Here is a 19,584-nt window from a genome sequence, read left to right as displayed (position 1 = left end):
GACAAGGGAGCGAGTGGACGGGAGTTTAAAATGGCTTCGACTTCGGCAAGATACGTTATCATGGCTGTAACTTGTTAATAACGTCCTGCCGTAAGCGCGAATTAAATTTCGTGTTAACGCCGTGACGACCGCCCCCCGTAATCCCCCGAAGTTAGCTGCGCGCTTGGAAGACAGACTGATGTCTTCAGCGTATCGCAGCCATTGAGGACCGCGAATATGAGTTAACGGGGTTGAACTTGCGAGGTTCTACCCCCCGTGATAGGCAGTCGGCTGGGTTGTTTAGGGTTGGCACGTGGCGTCATTGTGCTTCGTGCACTGACCTTACGTCGCTTACCTGGTTCGCGACGAAAGCCTTCAACGCGCGCGGCGGAGTCCTCATCCATGGTAGGACGATCATTGCGTCGTTTCCGAATATCTTTCGCGCCGGCGGCGATTTGATTGACTTTATTTTGGCGTTGAAGGGTTTGATTAGCAGAACTGCCGCGCACGGTTCTGTTTTGACTAGCGTTTTCGCCGACCACGAGCCACCCTAACAAGGTTTTCCTGAGCATGACGGTGGGCTCAGCTAGCCTAATTTGCCCTACGCTCAAAAGGTTCCAGAAAAGTTGCGCCCCTAATAAACCGTCGATTTCCGACGGCTTGTGGAACTCCGGGTCGGCCAACGGTATATTGTTAGGCAGCTGCAACTTGTCGCGATCAATTTGGACGTCTGGAAGAGGCGCGGCGATTTCCTCGGCTATTAGAAACGTCACCTCGCTGGCGAAGCTGGTGACGCGCGACTGTATGCGAGCCTTTGCGTAATGCGTAATCTCTGATTTCATCCGGTTCATTCCGGTTACCGGAATTTGCGTTTCGTTGAGTTGTAAATTCAAACGTTTCGCGAACCGATGGGTGAGAAAGTGTGATTGAGCGCACGAGTCCACCATTATTCGGCACGGTCGCGATTCCCCATTCTTATTAACGACATTGATGATCGCGGTGGACAGTATGGCTCGGCTGTCCGTGTTGCTGCTCAAGCAAGTAACGTGCACGCGACTGCCTGAGGGGCGTAAGTCCTCCGGCGCGTCCGTGTGCAACAACGTGTGATGCTTTTCGTTGCACACCTGGCAATTGCGCACAGTGCACGCGGTTGCAACGTGTCCTTGCTTTAAGCAGTTCAGGCACAGCCGCGCCTCCGCTACCACCTTCGCGCGTTGAGCTACGGTAGCTTTCTTAAATTCGTCGCACGCGTAAATGGAATGGGGTGCCCGGCACATGGGGCAGGAAATCTGTACCGTTGTATGGACTCGCGTCTCATGAGCCCTGAGTTGCATGGGTCGCGCAGGTCGCGGCGTGGGAATAATATGCGGAGCGCGGTTGTGAACATCTGCGCGGTGCGCGGCGGATGCGGTGTTCGACGGCTCCAAATCGTGACAGCGATCGCGAAGAAATTTGCACAATTCGTCCAAGCTCGGGAACGTGTTTTCGCGAGTGTGCTCCCGCCACTTTAAGTTTGTCTCCTGGTCGAGTCGCGACAGGCATAAAAAGATCAGAAGCGTATCAGCTGATGGCTGTTGAATTGTTTTCAAGGCGCGATAATGGGATTCTAGCGTCGTCAAAAACGGTCGCAGGTTGCTGTGCGTAACCTTGGCCATACTTGGCAGCTCGAACAGGGCGCGCACGTGGTTGTTCACGATTACCGCAGGCCTATTGTAATGTTCTTCTACGAGATTCCACGCCGTAACGTAATTCGCGGCCGAAATCTCCAACGATTCGATCAAACTGGACGCTTCACCGCGCAAACACGATCGCAGATACATCAGCTTGCGGCAATCGCTCAAACGCACGCTGTCGTGAACCGCGGACCTGAATTGGTCGGCGAAACCTGGCCATTCCTCGTACCGTCCGCTGAATTGCGGCAGGTTGAGTTTAGGCAGATTTATATCGCCTTCAAGGACCTCTGCGCTGGTGGGTGTCGTATTCGCGAAGCGTTCGCGTTGCGGTTGTTGCGCGATAACGGTTTGCACGGATTTTAGTAGTCTGCGCGCGACGGCGAGGCACGAGAAATACGAATTTTTAATGTGGATTCGCTCCCTACGTGAGTCTCCCGTTTCGTCTGTTGAGTCGAGATCGGTTTGGGACTTCCCGAATGACGCGAATTCGTTTGTCAAATCGGCCACGCGCATTTCAATTTCGTCTTCTTGGACGGTGGGGTCGCAGCCGTCAAGAAATTGGCTAAAGGCGGCTACCTCATCTTTGAAGGCAGCGCGTTGTGAGTTTAAGACACGAAGACGCGATTCTACGGACGGAGCCATAATAACGTATTTACGTCGAAAAAGAGGAAAACGGGGGAGGACGGAATGGAACTTGATCGAAGTGCCTGAGTGTACGTTACCGTTCCGCCGTCTTCGATGTTGGCCTCTGGACTTCTGCAACCTCTGGGTCGTTGCTTATCCAGTGGGCTGCTTGGTACCGCTGTGCGGCTGCTGTTGCGTCCGTTCAGCTCCTTGGTATCCTGTTGTCGCAGCTCAGCTCCTTCAGCTCAGCTCCTTGGTTTCGAAGTTACTGGACTCGATGGCTGTCGGTGTGACGACGTCGAGTGGCAGGAATGATGACTCTCGTCCGTTGTTCCGTGGTGTAGGTTGGATTCAGGATGGAAATGTTTTTCCAACGCTGGATCCGTGGTAGGACCAAAATGTCCGTGTTGTAGTTTGGATTCAGGATGGAATGTTTTCCAACGCTGTATCCGTGGTAGGACCAAAATGTCCGTGTTGTAGTTTGGATTCAGGATGGAATGTTTTCCAACGCTGGATCCGGCTCGAAGGACCAAAATGTTGCGCCTTGGACGACGTGAGTTGTCGATGAATGTAGGTTCTCGTCGTCCGCGCTTCTCGACAGCTCGTTAGAGGTCTCGAGATGGTTGGTGATTAAAAATGCACTATTGTCGATGTGGTTCAACAATAATATATTTTGTACAATGATGGTGAAGATTGTTGTTCGAACTTGCTGGCACAGTTGTATTTCAAGTTTCGACTTGTGTAGGCGAAGTGTAAGATTGTTTCAAGTGTGACTTCTGGCAAATATGTAAGTCAGTGACTCCGTGTGTAATTTGTAAGTGATAGACTTGTGGCAAACTTGTAAGTCTTGCAAGTGGTGGTGACTCGTGGCAAACTTGTAGGAGTCTTGTCACTTGTAACAGTGTGACGTGTAGTGACGTAGTGTAATGACGTGATCTAAAGACCAGTGTTTTAATGACATTTTTCGCGTCTCTACCCTCCGCTATATACACTAGGCTCAGGATCTGATTGGTCGAGGAAATTTGGAGGTGGACAGCGGTGGTGCAGGAAAGGGATCCCAGGAGTGGGAATGTTAGTTTAAAACGTGGGTTCTTGGAAGTCAAAGTTACTAAAAATCATAAAACGGCGAAAGTCGCCTTAATTACTTGCAGCTGCTTAGCAGCCCTCCAAGAACCCAGGCAGGGTAGTTAGTTGACGGGGGGAAGTACGTGCGCTGATGACATGCTCGGCACCCGTACTAATCCCGCCATAAAACGTAGGGCTCGACGGACTGCGCCGATTTTTGCGTGCCGCAACATACGTTATACGTTATACGTTATACGACATACGTTATACGTTATACGTTATACGTTATACGTTATACGTTATACGTTATACGTTATGCGTTATAGGATATACGTTATACGTTATACGTTGTACGTTATACGTTATACGTTATGCGTTATAGGATATACGTTATACGTTATACGTTGTACGTTATACGTTATACGTTATACGTTATACGTTATACGTTATACGACATACGTTATACGTTATACGTTATACGTTGTACGTTATACGTTATGCGTTATAGGATATACGTTATACGTTATACGTTGTACGTTATACGTTATACGTTATACGTTATACGTTACACGTTATACGTTATACGTTATACGTTATACGTTATACCTTATACGTTATACGTTATACGTTATACGTTATACGTTATACGTTGTACGTTATACGTTATACGTTATACGTTATACGTTATACGTTATACGTTATACGTTATACGTTATACGTTATACGTTATACGTTATACGTTATACGTTATACGTTATGCGTTTTAGGATATACGTTATACGTTATACGTTATACGTTATACGTTATACGTTATACGTTATACGTTATACGTTATACGTTATACGTTATACGTTATGCGTTATACGTTATACGTTATACGTTATACGTTATACGTTATACGTTATACGTTATGCGTTATAGGATATAAGTTATACGTTATACGTTATACGTTATACGTTGTACGTTATACGTTATACGTTGTACGTTATACGTTATACGTCATACGTTATACGTTATACGTTATACGTCATGCGTTATAGGATATACGTTATACGTTATACGTTGTACGTTATACGTTATACGTTATACGTTATACGTTATACGTTATACGTTATACGTTATACGACATACGTTATACGTTATACGTTATACGTTATACGTTATACGTTATACGTTATACGTTATACGTTATACGTTATACGTTATACGTTATACGTTATACGTTATACGTTATACGTTATACGTTATACGTTATACGTTATACGTTATACGTTATACGTTATACGTTATACGTTACACGTTATACGACATACGTTATACGTTATACGTTATACGTTATACGTTATACGTTATACGATATACGTTATACGTTATACGTTATACGTTATACGTTATACGACATACGTTATACGTTATACGTTATACGTTATACGTTATACGTTATACGTTATGCGTTATAGGATATACGTTATACGTTATACGTTGTACGTTATACGTTATACGTTATGCGTTATAGGATATACGTTATACGTTATACGTTGTACGTTATACGTTATACGTTATACGTTATACGTTATACGTTATACGTTATACGTTGTACGTTATACGTTATACATTATACGTTATACGTTATACGTTATACGTTATACGTTATACGTTATACGTTATACGTTATACGTTATACGTTATGCGTTATAGGATATACGTTATACGTTATACGTTATACGTTATACGTTATACGTTATACGTTATACGTTATACGTTATACGTTATACGTTATACGTTATACGTTATACGTTATACGTTATACGTTATACGTTATACGTTATACGTTATACGTTATACGTTATACGTTATACGTTATACATTATACGCTATACGTTATACGTTATACGTTATACGTTATACGTTATACGTTATACGATATACGTTATACGTTATACGTTATACGTTATACGTTATACGACATACGTTATACGTTATACGTTATACGTTATACGTTATACGTTATACGTTATGCGTTATAGGATATACGTTATACGTTATACGTTGTACGTTATACGTTATACGTTATGCGTTATAGGATATACGTTATACGTTATACGTTGTACGTTATACGTTATACGTTATACGTTATACGTTATACGTTATACGACATACGTTATACGTTATACGTTATACGTTGTACGTTATACGTTATGCGTTATAGGATATACGTTATACGTTATACGTTGTACGTTATACGTTATACGTTATACGTTATACGTTACACGTTATACGTTATACGTTATACGTTATACGTTATACCTTATACGTTATACGTTATACGTTATACGTTATACGTTATACGTTGTACGTTATACGTTATACGTTATACGTTATACGTTATACGTTATACGTTATACGTTATACGTTATACGTTATACGTTATACGTTATACGTTATACGTTATACGTTATGCGTTTTAGGATATACGTTATACGTTATACGTTATACGTTATACGTTATACGTTATACGTTATACGTTATACGTTATACGTTATACGTTATACGTTATGCGTTATACGTTATACGTTATACGTTATACGTTATACGTTATACGTTATACGTTATGCGTTATAGGATATAAGTTATACGTTATACGTTATACGTTATACGTTGTACGTTATACGTTATACGTTGTACGTTATACGTTATACGTCATACGTTATACGTTATACGTTATACGTCATGCGTTATAGGATATACGTTATACGTTATACGTTGTACGTTATACGTTATACGTTATACGTTATACGTTATACGTTATACGTTATACGTTATACGACATACGTTATACGTTATACGTTATACGTTATACGTTATACGTTATACGTTATACGTTATACGTTATACGTTATACGTTATACGTTATACGTTATACGTTATACGTTATACGTTATACGTTATACGTTATACGTTATACGTTATACGTTATACGTTATACGTTATACGTTACACGTTATACGACATACGTTATACGTTATACGTTATACGTTATACGTTATACGTTATACGATATACGTTATACGTTATACGTTATACGTTATACGTTATACGACATACGTTATACGTTATACGTTATACGTTATACGTTATACGTTATACGTTATGCGTTATAGGATATACGTTATACGTTATACGTTGTACGTTATACGTTATACGTTATGCGTTATAGGATATACGTTATACGTTATACGTTGTACGTTATACGTTATACGTTATACGTTATACGTTATACGTTATACGTTATACGTTGTACGTTATACGTTATACATTATACGTTATACGTTATACGTTATACGTTATACGTTATACGTTATACGTTATACGTTATACGTTATACGTTATGCGTTATAGGATATACGTTATACGTTATACGTTATACGTTATACGTTATACGTTATACGTTATACGTTATACGTTATACGTTATACGTTATACGTTATACGTTATACGTTATACGTTATACGTTATACGTTATACGTTATACGTTATACGTTATACGTTATACGTTATACGTTATACATTATACGCTATACGTTATACGTTATACGTTATACGTTATACGTTATACGTTATACGATATACGTTATACGTTATACGTTATACGTTATACGTTATACGACATACGTTATACGTTATACGTTATACGTTATACGTTATACGTTATACGTTATGCGTTATAGGATATACGTTATACGTTATACGTTGTACGTTATACGTTATACGTTATGCGTTATAGGATATACGTTATACGTTATACGTTGTACGTTATACGTTATACGTTATACGTTATACGTTATACGTTATACGACATACGTTATACGTTATACGTTATACGTTGTACGTTATACGTTATGCGTTATAGGATATACGTTATACGTTATACGTTGTACGTTATACGTTATACGTTATACGTTATACGTTACACGTTATACGTTATACGTTATACGTTATACGTTATACCTTATACGTTATACGTTATACGTTATACGTTATACGTTATACGTTGTACGTTATACGTTATACGGTATACGTTATACGTTATACGTTATACGTTATACGTTATACGTTATACGTTATACGTTATACGTTATACGTTATACGTTATACGTTATGCGTTTTAGGATATACGTTATACGTTATACGTTATACGTTATACGTTATACGTTATACGTTATACGTTATACGTTATACGTTATACGTTATACGTTATGCGTTATACGTTATACGTTATACGTTATACGTTATACGTTATACGTTATACGTTATGCGTTATAGGATATAAGTTATACGTTATACGTTATACGTTATACGTTGTACGTTATACGTTATACGTTGTACGTTATACGTTATACGTCATACGTTATACGTTATACGTTATACGTCATGCGTTATAGGATATACGTTATACGTTATACGTTGTACGTTATACGTTATACGTTATACGTTATACGTTATACGTTATACGTTATACGTTATACGACATACGTTATACGTTATACGTTATACGTTATACGTTATACGTTATACGTTATACGTTATACGTTATACGTTATACGTTATACGTTATACGTTATACGTTATACGTTATACGTTATACGTTATACGTTATACGTTATACGTTATACGTTATACGTTATACGTTATACGTTACACGTTATACGACATACGTTATACGTTATACGTTATACGTTATACGTTATACGTTATACGATATACGTTATACGTTATACGTTATACGTTATACGTTATACGACATACGTTATACGTTATACGTTATACGTTATACGTTATACGTTATACGTTATGCGTTATAGGATATACGTTATACGTTATACGTTGTACGTTATACGTTATACGTTATGCGTTATAGGATACACGTTATACGTTATACGTTGTACGTTATACGTTATACGTTATACGTTATACGTTATACGTTATACGTTATACGTTGTACGTTATACGTTATACATTATACGTTATACGTTATACGTTATACGTTATACGTTATACGTTATACGTTATACGTTATACGTTATGCGTTATAGGATATACGTTATACGTTATACGTTATACGTTATACGTTATACGTTATACGTTATACGTTATACGTTATACGTTATACGTTATACGTTATACGTTATACGTTATACGTTATACATTATACGCTATACGTTATACGTTATACGTTATACGTTATACGTTATACGTTATACGTTATACGACATACGTTATACGTTATACGTTATACGTTATACGTTATACGTTATACGTTATACATTATACGTTATACGTTATACGTTATACGTTATACGTTATACGTTATACGTTATACGTTATACGTTATGCGTTTTAGGATATACGTTATACGTTATACGTTATACGTTATACGTTATACGTTATACGTTATACGTTATACGTTATACGTTATACGTTATACGTTATACGTTATGCGTTATACGTTATACGTTATACGTTATACGTTATACGTTATACGTTATACGTTATGCGTTATAGGATATAAGTTATACGTTATACGTTATACGTTATACGTTGTACGTTATACGTTATACGTTGTACGTTATACGTTATACGTCATACGTTATACGTTATACGTTATACGTCATGCGTTATAGGATATACGTTATACGTTATACGTTGTACGTTATACGTTATACGTTATACGTTATACGTTATACGTTATACGTTATACGTTATACGACATACGTTATACGTTATACGTTATACGTTATACGTTATACGTTATACGTTATACGTTATACGTTATACGTTATACGTTATACGTTATACGTTATACGTTATACGTTATACGTTATACGTTATACGTTATACGTTATACGTTATACGTTATACGTTATACGTTACACGTTATACGACATACGTTATACGTTATACGTTATACGTTATACGTTATACGTTATACGATATACGTTATACGTTATACGTTATACGTTATACGTTATACGACATACGTTATACGTTATACGTTATACGTTATACGTTATACGTTATACGTTATGCGTTATAGGATATACGTTATACGTTATACGTTGTACGTTATACGTTATACGTTATGCGTTATAGGACATACGTTATACGTTATACGTTGTACGTTATACGTTATACGTTATACGTTATACGTTATACGTTATACGACATACGTTATACGTTATACGTTATACGTTGTACGTTATACGTTATGCGTTATAGGATATACGTTATACGTTATACGTTGTACGTTATACGTTATACGTTATACGTTATACGTTATACGTTATACATTATACGTTATACGTTATACGTTATACGTTATACGTTATACGTTATACGTTATACGTTATACGTTATACGTTATACGTTATACGTTATACGTTACACGTTATACGACATACGTTATACGTTATACGTTATACGTTATACGTTATACGTTATACGTTATACGATATACGTTATACGTTATACGTTATACGTTGTACGTTATACGTTATACGTTATACGTTATACGTTATGCGTTATAGGATATACGTTATACGTTATACGTTGTACGTTATACGTTATACGTTATACGTTATACGTTATACGTTATACATTATACGTTATACGTTATACGTTATACGTTATACGTTATACGTTATACGTTATACGTTATACGTTATACGTTACACGTTATACGTTATACGTTATACGTTATACGTTATACCTTATACGTTATACGTTATACGTTATACGTTATACGTTATACGTTATACGTTATACGACATACGTTATACGTTATACGTTATACGTTATACGTTATACGTTATACGTTATACGTTATACGTTATGCGTTATAGGATATACGTTATACGTTATACGTTGTACGTTATACGTTATACGTTATACGTTATACGTTATACGTTATACGTTATACGTTATACGTTATACGTTATACGCTATACGTTATACGTTATACGTTATACGTTATACGACATACGTTATACGTTATACGTTATACGTTATACGTTATACGTTATATGTTATACGTTATACGTTATACGTTATACGTTATACGTTATACATTATACGTTATACGTTATACGTTATACGTTATACGTTATGCGTTATAGGATATACGTTATACGTTATACGTTATACGTTAAACGTTGTACGTTATACGTTATACGTTATACGTTATACGTTATACGTTATACGTTGGACGTTATACGTTATACGTTATACGTTATACGTTATACGTTATACGCTATACGTTATACGTTATACGTTATACGTTATACGTTATACGTTATACGTTATACGTTATACGTTATACGTTATACGTTATACGTTATACGACATACGTTATACGTTATACGTTATACGTTATACGTTATACGTTATACGTTATACGTTATACGTTATACGTTATACGTTATGCGTTATAGGATATACGTTATACGTTATACGTTGTACGTTATACGTTATACGTTATACGTTATACGTTATACGTTATACGTTATATGTTATACGTTATACGTTATACGTTATACGTTATACGTTATACGTTATGCGTTATAGGATATAGGTTATACGTTATACGTTGTACGTTATACGTTATACGTTATGCGTTATAGGATATACGTTATACGTTATACGTTATACGTTATACGTTATACGTTATACGTTATACGTTATACGTTATACGTTATGCGTTATAGGATATACGTTATACGTTATACGTTATACGTTAAACGTTGTACGTTATACGTTATACGTTATACGTTATACGTTATACGTTATACGTTGGACGTTATACGTTATACGTTATACGTTATACGTTATACGTTATACGCTATACGTTATACGTTATACGTTATACGTTATACGTTATACATTATACGTTATACGTTATACGTTATACATTATACGTTATACGTTATACGTTATACGTTATACGTTATACGTTATACGTTATACGTTATACGTTATACGTTATACGTTATACGTTATACGTTATACGTTATACGTTATACGACATACGTTATACGTTATACGTTATACGTTATACGTTATACGACATACGTTATACGTTATACGTTATACGTTATACGTTATACGATATACGTTATACGTTATACGTTATACGTTATACGTTATACGTTATACGTTATACGTTATACGTTATGCGTTATAGGATATACGTTATACGTTATACGTTGGACGTTATACGTTATACGTTATACGTTATACGTTATACGTTATACGCTATACGTTATACGTTATACGTTATACGTTATACGTTATACATTATACGTTATACGTTATACGTTATACGTTATACGTTATACGTTATACGTTATACGTTATACGTTATACGTTATACGTTATACGTTATACGTTATACGTTATACATTATACGTTATACGTTATACGTTATACGTTATACGTTATACGTTATACGTTATACGTTATACGTTATACGTTATACGTTATACGTTATACGTTATACGACATACGTTATACGTTATACGTTATACGTTATACGTTATACGTTATACGATATACGTTATACGTTATACGTTATACGTTATACGTTATACGACATACGTTATACGTTATACGTTATACGTTATACGTTATACGTTATACGTTATACGTTATGCGTTATAGGATATACGTTATACGTTATACGTTGTACGTTATACGTTATACGTTATGCGTTATAGGATATACGTTATACGTTATACGTTGTACGTTATACGTTATACGTTATACGTTATACGTTATACGTTATACGACATACGTTATACGTTATACGTTATACGTTGTACGTTATACGTTATGCGTTATAGGATATACGTTATACGTTATACGTTGTACGTTATACGTTATACGTTATACGTTATACGTTATACGTTATACATTATACGTTATACGTTATACGTTATACGTTATACGTTATACGTTATGCGTTATAGGATATACGTTATACGTTATACGTTGTACGTTATACGTTATACGTTATACGTTATACGTTATACGTTATACATTATACGTTATACGTTATACGTTATACGTTATACGTTATACGTTATACGTTATACGACATACGTTATACGTTATACGTTATACGTTATACGTTATACGTTATACGTTATACGTTATACGTTATACGTTATACGTTATGCGTTATAGGATATACGTTATACGATATACGTTATACGTTATACGTTGTACGTTATACGTTATACGTTATACGTTATACGTTATACGACATACGTTATACGTTATACGTTATACGTTATACGTTATACGTTATACGTTATACGACATACGTTATACGTTATACGTTATACGTTATACGTTGTACGTTATACGTTATACGTTATACGTTATACGTTATACGTTATACGTTGGACGTTATATGTTATACGTCATACGTTATACGTTATACGTTATACGCTATACGTTATACGTTATACGTTATACGTTATACGTTATACGTTATACGTTATACGTTATACGTTATACGTTATGCGTTTTAGGATATACGTTATACGTTATACGTTATACGTTATACGTTATACGTTATACGTTATACGTTATACGTTATACGTTATACGTTATACGTTATGCGTTATACGTTATACGTTATACGTTATACGTTATACGTTATACGTTATACGTTATGCGTTATAGGATATAAGTTATACGTTATACGTTATACGTTATACGTTGTACGTTATACGTTATACGTTGTACGTTATACGTTATACGTCATACGTTATACGTTATACGTTATACGTCATGCGTTATAGGATATACGTTATACGTTATACGTTGTACGTTATACGTTATACGTTATACGTTATACGTTATACGTTATACGTTATACGTTATACGACATACGTTATACGTTATACGTTATACGTTATACGTTATACGTTATACGTTATACGTTATACGTTATACGTTATACGTTATACGTTATACGTTATACGTTATACGTTATACGTTATACGTTATACGTTATACGTTATACGTTATACGTTATACGTTATACGTTATACGTTATACGTTATACGTTATACGTTACACGTTATACGACATACGTTATACGTTATACGTTATACGTTATACGTTATACGTTATACGATATACGTTATACGTTATACGTTATACGTTATACGTTATACGACATACGTTATACGTTATACGTTATACGTTATACGTTATACGTTATACGTTATGCGTTATAGGATATACGTTATACGTTATACGTTGTACGTTATACGTTATACGTTATGCGTTATAGGATATACGTTATACGTTATACGTTGTACGTTATACGTTATACGTTATACGTTATACGTTATACGTTATACGTTATACGTTGTACGTTATACGTTATACATTATACGTTATACGTTATACGTTATACGTTATACGTTATACGTTATACGTTATACGTTATGCGTTATAGGATATACGTTATACGTTATACGTTATACGTTATACGTTATACGTTATACGTTATACGTTATACGTTATACGTTATACGTTATACGTTATACGTTATACGTTATACGTTATACGTTATACATTATACGCTATACGTTATACGTTATACGTTATACGTTATACGTTATACGTTATACGATATACGTTATACGTTATACGTTGTTGCGCCTTGGACGACGTGAGTTGTCGATGAATGTAGGTTCTCGTCGTCCGCGCTTCTCGACAGCTCGTTAGAGGTCTCGAGATGGTTGGTGATTAAAAATGCACTATTGTCGATGTGGTTCAACAATAATATATTTTGTACAATGATGGTGAAGATTGTTGTTCGAACTTGCTGGCACAGTTGTATTTCAAGTTTCGACTTGTGTAGGCGAAGTGTGAGAATGTTTCAAGTGTGACTTCTGGCAAATATGTAAGTCAGTGACTCCGTGTGTAATTTGTAAGTGATAGACTTGTGGCAAACTTGTAAGTCTTGCAAGTGGTGGTGACTCGTGGCAAACTTGTAGGAGTCTTGTCACTTGTAACAGTGTGACGTGTAGTGACGTAGTGTAATGACGTGATCTAAAGACCAGTGTTTTAATGACATTTTTCGCGTCTCTACCCTCCGCTATATACACTAGGCTCAGGATCTGATTGGTCGAGGAAATTTGGAGGTGGACAGCGGTGGTGCAGGAAAGGGATCCCAGGAGTGGGAATGTTAGTTTAAAACGTGGGTTCTTGGAAGTCAAAGTTACTAAAAATCATAAAACGGCGAAAGTCGCCTTAATTACTTGCAGCTGCTTAGCAGCCCTCCAAGAACCCAGGCAGGGTAGTTAGTTGACGGGGGGAAGTACGTGCGCTGATGACATGCTCGGCACCCGTACTAATCCCGCCATAAAACGTAGGGCTCGACGGACTGCGCCGATTTTTGCGTGCCGCAACATACCGCCCCCCTTGAGCGGTTACGGTCAACAGATCCGGAGGTTTACAGGTGTAGAGGTTTGATTTCTTTGTCCTATGACTGTATACATTTCTTAGACTACCGGGCGCGGAGCTTACATAATACATAATGATACATATGTACATATAACCTTAATCTAAGGGCAACGGAGAAGTCTCTGGACGCTGCGTTTGTATTCGTTGAGAGTATTTGCGGTGATAACGCGTGTAACGCTATCATCCCCTGGATGAAGAGCGACGATCCTGCCCAGGGCCCAGTGAAGCGGGGGGACGTTGTCTCCGTTGGTCGATGATCAGCGTGCCCTCCTGGACTTCCTGTGGTACTTGGGTGTGCCGCGTTCTACGAACTGTCAGTTCGTGCATGCAGTCCTTGTGCCGTCGTCAACCTGTTGGCTGGAACTTCGGCTCCGCTAGACTCATGGACACTTGTGATCAAGTCCGATCCGAGATGGCCACGTGCAAGGGCCGTGAGGTGGTTAGGGTCGGGGGACAAGGGAGCGAGTGGACGGGAGTTTAAAATGGCTTCGACTTCGGCAAGATACGTTATCATGGCTGTAACTTGTTAATAACGTCCTGCCGTAAGCGCGAATTAAATTTCGTGTTAACGCCGTGACGACCGCCCCCCGTAATCCCCCGAAGTTAGCTGCGCGCTTGGAAGACAGACTGATGTCTTCAGCGTATCGCAGCCATTGAGGACCGCGAATATGAGTTAACGGGGTTGAACTTGCGAGGTTCTACCCCCCGTGATAGGCAGTCGGCTGGGTTGTTTAGGGTTGGCACGTGGCGTCATTGTGCTTCGTGCACTGACCTTACGTCGCTTACCTGGTTCGCGACGAAAGCCTTCAACGCGCGCGGCGGAGTCCTCATCCATGGTAGGACGATCATTGCGTCGTTTCCGAATATCTTTCGCGCCGGCGGCGATTTGATTGACTTTATTTTGGCGTTGAAGGGTTTGATTAGCAGAACTGCCGCGCACGGTTCTGTTTTGACTAGCGTTTTCGCCGACCACGAGCCACCCTAACAAGGTTTTCCTGAGCATGACGGTGGGCTCAGCTAGCCTAATTTGCCCTACGCTCAAAAGGTTCCAGAAAAGTTGCGCCCCTAATAAACCGTCGATTTCCGACGGCTTGTGGAACTCCGGGTCGGCCAACGGTATATTGTTAGGCAGCTGCAACTTGTCGCGATCAATTTGGACGTCTGGAAGAGGCGCGGCGATTTCCTCGGCTATTAGAAACGTCACCTCGCTGGCGAAGCTGGTGACGCGCGACTGTATGCGAGCCTTTGCGTAATGCGTAATCTCTGATTTCATCCGGTTCATTCCGGTTACCGGAATTTGCGTTTCGTTGAGTTGTAAATTCAAACGTTTCGCGAACCGATGGGTGAGAAAGTGTGATTGAGCGCACGAGTCCACCATTATTCGGCACGGTCGCGATTCCCCATTCTTATTAACGACATTGATGATCGCGGTGGACAGTATGGCTCGGCTGTCCGTGTTGCTGCTCAAGCAAGTAACGTGCACGCGACTGCCTGAGGGGCGTAAGTCCTCCGGCGCGTCCGTGTGCAACAACGTGTGATGCTTTTCGTTGCACACCTGGCAATTGCGCACAGTGCACGCGGTTGCAACGTGTCCTTGCTTTAAGCAGTTCAGGCACAGCCGCGCCTCCGCTACCACCTTCGCGCGTTGAGCTACGGTAGCTTTCTTAAATTCGTCGCACGCGTAAATGGAATGGGGTGCCCGGCACATGGGGCAGGAAATCTGTACCGTTGTATGGACTCGCGTCTCATGAGCCCTGAGTTGCATGGGTCGCGCAGGTCGCGGCGTGGGAATAATATGCGGAGCGCGGTTGTGAACATCTGCGCGGTGCGCGGCGGATGCGGTGTTCGACGGCTCCAAATCGTGACAGCGATCGCGAAGAAATTTGCACAATTCGTCCAAGCTCGGGAACGTGTTTTCGCGAGTGTGCTCCCGCCACTTTAAGTTTGTCTCCTGGTCGAGTCGCGACAGGCATAAAAAGATCAGAAGCGTATCAGCTGATGGCTGTTGAATTGTTTTCAAGGCGCGATAATGGGATTCTAGCGTCGTCAAAAACGGTCGCAGGTTGCTGTGCGTAACCTTGGCCATACTTGGCAGCTCGAACAGGGCGCGCACGTGGTTGTTCACGATTACCGCAGGCCTATTGTAATGTTCTTCTACGAGATTCCACGCCGTAACGTAATTCGCGGCCGAAATCTCCAACGATTCGATCAAACTGGACGCTTCACCGCGCAAACACGATCGCAGATACATCAGCTTGCGGCAATCGCTCAAACGCACGCTGTCGTGAACCGCGGACCTGAATTGGTCGGCGAAACCTGGCCATTCCTCGTACCGTCCGCTGAATTGCGGCAGGTTGAGTTTAGGCAGATTTATATCGCCTTCAAGGACCTCTGCGCTGGTGGGTGTCGTATTCGCGAAGCGTTCGCGTTGCGGTTGTTGCGCGATAACGGTTTGCACGGATTTTAGTAGTCTGCGCGCGACGGCGAGGCACGAGAAATACGAATTTTTAATGTGGATTCGCTCCCTACGTGAGTCTCCCGTTTCGTCTGTTGAGTCGAGATCGGTTTGGGACTTCCCGAATGACGCGAATTCGTTTGTCAAATCGGCCACGCGCATTTCAATTTCGTCTTCTTGGACGGTGGGGTCGCAGCCGTCAAGAAATTGGCTAAAGGCGGCTACCTCATCTTTGAAGGCAGCGCGTTGTGAGTTTAAGACACGAAGACGCGATTCTACGGACGGAGCCATAATAACGTATTTACGTCGAAAAAGAGGAAAACGGGGGAGGACGGAATGGAACTTGATCGAAGTGCCTGAGTGTACGTTACCGTTCCGCCGTCTTCGATGTTGGCCTCTGGACTTCTGCAACCTCTGGGTCGTTGCTTATCCAGTGGGCTGCTTGGTACCGCTGTGCGGCTGCTGTTGCGTCCGTTCAGCTCCTTGGTATCCTGTTGTCGCAGCTCAGCTCCTTCAGCTCAGCTCCTTGGTTTCGAAGTTACTGGACTCGATGGCTGTCGGTGTGACGACGTCGAGTGGCAGGAATGATGACTCTCGTCCATTGTTCCGTGGTGTAGGTTGGATTCAGGATGGAAATGTTTTTCCAACGCTGGATCCGTGGTAGGACCAAAATGTCCGTGTTGTAGTTTGGATTCAGGATGGAATGTTTTCCAACGCTGTATCCGTGGTAGGACCAAAATGTCCGTGTTGTAGTTTGGATTCAGGATGGAATGTTTTCCAACGCTGGATCCGGCTCGAAGGACCAAAATGTTGCGCCTTGGACGACGTGAGTTGTCGATGAATGTAGGTTCTCGTCGTCCGCGCTTCTCGACAGCTCGTTAGAGGTCTCGAGATGGTTGGTGATTAAAAATGCACTATTGTCGATGTGGTTCAACAATAATATATTTTGTACAATGATGGTGAAGATTGTTGTTCGAACTTGCTGGCACAGTTGTATTTCAAGTTTCGACTTGTGTAGGCGAAGTGTAAGATTGTTTCAAGTGTGACTTCTGGCAAATATGTAAGTCAGTGACTCCGTGTGTAATTTGTAAGTGATAGACTTGTGGCAAACTTGTAAGTCTTGCAAGTGGTGGTGACTCGTGGCAAACTTGTAGGAGTCTTGTCACTTGTAACAGTGTGACGTGTAGTGACGTAGTGTAATGACGTGATCTAAAGACCAGTGTTTTAATGACATTTTTCGCGTCTCTACCCTCCGCTATATACACTAGGCTCAGGATCTGATTGGTCGAGGAAATTTGGAGGTGGACAGCGGTGGTGCAGGAAAGGGATCCCAGGAGTGGGAATGTTAGTTTAAAACGTGGGTTCTTGGAAGTCAAAGTTACTAAAAATCATAAAACGGCGAAAGTCGCCTTAATTACTTGCAGCTGCTTAGCAGCCCTCCAAGAACCCAGGCAGGGTAGTTAGTTGACGGGGGGAAGTACGTGCGCTGATGACATGCTCGGCACCCGTACTAATCCCGCCATAAAACGTAGGGCTCGACGGACTGCGCCGATTTTTGCGTGCCGCAACATACGTTATACGTTATACGTTATACGACATACGTTATACGTTATACGTTATACGTTATACGTTATACGTTATACGTTATACGTTATGCGTTATAGGATATACGTTATACGTTATACGTTGTACGTTATACGTTATACGTTATGCGTTATAGGATATACGTTATACGTTATACGTTGTACGTTATACGTTATACGTTATACGTTATACGTTATACGTTATACGACATACGTTATACGTTATACGTTATACGTTGTACGTTATACGTTATGCGTTATAGGATATACGTTATACGTTATACGTTGTACGTTATACGTTATACGTTATACGTTATACGTTACACGTTATACGTTATACGTTATACGTTATACGTTATACCTTATACGTTATACGTTATACGTTATACGTTATACGTTATACGTTGTACGTTATACGTTATACGTTATACGTTATACGTTATACGTTATACGTTATACGTTATACGTTATACGTTATACGTTATACGTTATACGTTATACGTTATACGTTATGCGTTTTAGGATATACGTTATACGTTATACGTTATACGTTATACGTTATACGTTATACGTTATACGTTATACGTTATACGTTATACGTTATACGTTATGCGTTATACGTTATACGTTATACGTTATACGTTATACGTTATACGTTATACGTTAT

At 39.3% G+C, this 19,584-nt stretch overlaps 2 protein-coding genes across 2 annotated transcripts; both read right to left on the bottom strand.

The window, feature by feature from the left end:
- Positions 1-221: 221 nt before the first annotated feature.
- LOC143154525 (uncharacterized) lies at positions 222-2,294 on the bottom strand. The gene has a single exon (XM_076326589.1). The coding sequence runs from the start codon at positions 2,292-2,294 to the stop codon at positions 222-224; it is 2,073 nt and encodes a 690-aa protein (XP_076182704.1).
- A 13,258-nt stretch (positions 2,295-15,552) lies between these two features.
- Positions 15,553-17,625, bottom strand: LOC143154524 (uncharacterized). The gene has a single exon (XM_076326588.1). The coding sequence runs from the start codon at positions 17,623-17,625 to the stop codon at positions 15,553-15,555; it is 2,073 nt and encodes a 690-aa protein (XP_076182703.1).
- Between the last annotated feature and the right edge of the window lie 1,959 nt (positions 17,626-19,584).

Source organism: Ptiloglossa arizonensis, unplaced genomic scaffold (genome assembly GCF_051014685.1).
Source record: "Ptiloglossa arizonensis isolate GNS036 unplaced genomic scaffold, iyPtiAriz1_principal scaffold0111, whole genome shotgun sequence".
In the NCBI taxonomy this organism is placed as follows: domain Eukaryota; kingdom Metazoa; phylum Arthropoda; class Insecta; order Hymenoptera; family Colletidae; genus Ptiloglossa; species Ptiloglossa arizonensis.
Note: the sequence above shows the minus strand (reverse complement) of the source record. Positions and strands in the feature narration are given on the sequence as shown.

Coding starts and splice junctions, on each gene's coding strand:
- LOC143154524 (XM_076326588.1), bottom strand. CDS start 17,625: ATGGCTCCGTCCGTAGAATCGCGTCTTCGTGTCTTAAACTCACAACGC.
- LOC143154525 (XM_076326589.1), bottom strand. CDS start 2,294: ATGGCTCCGTCCGTAGAATCGCGTCTTCGTGTCTTAAACTCACAACGC.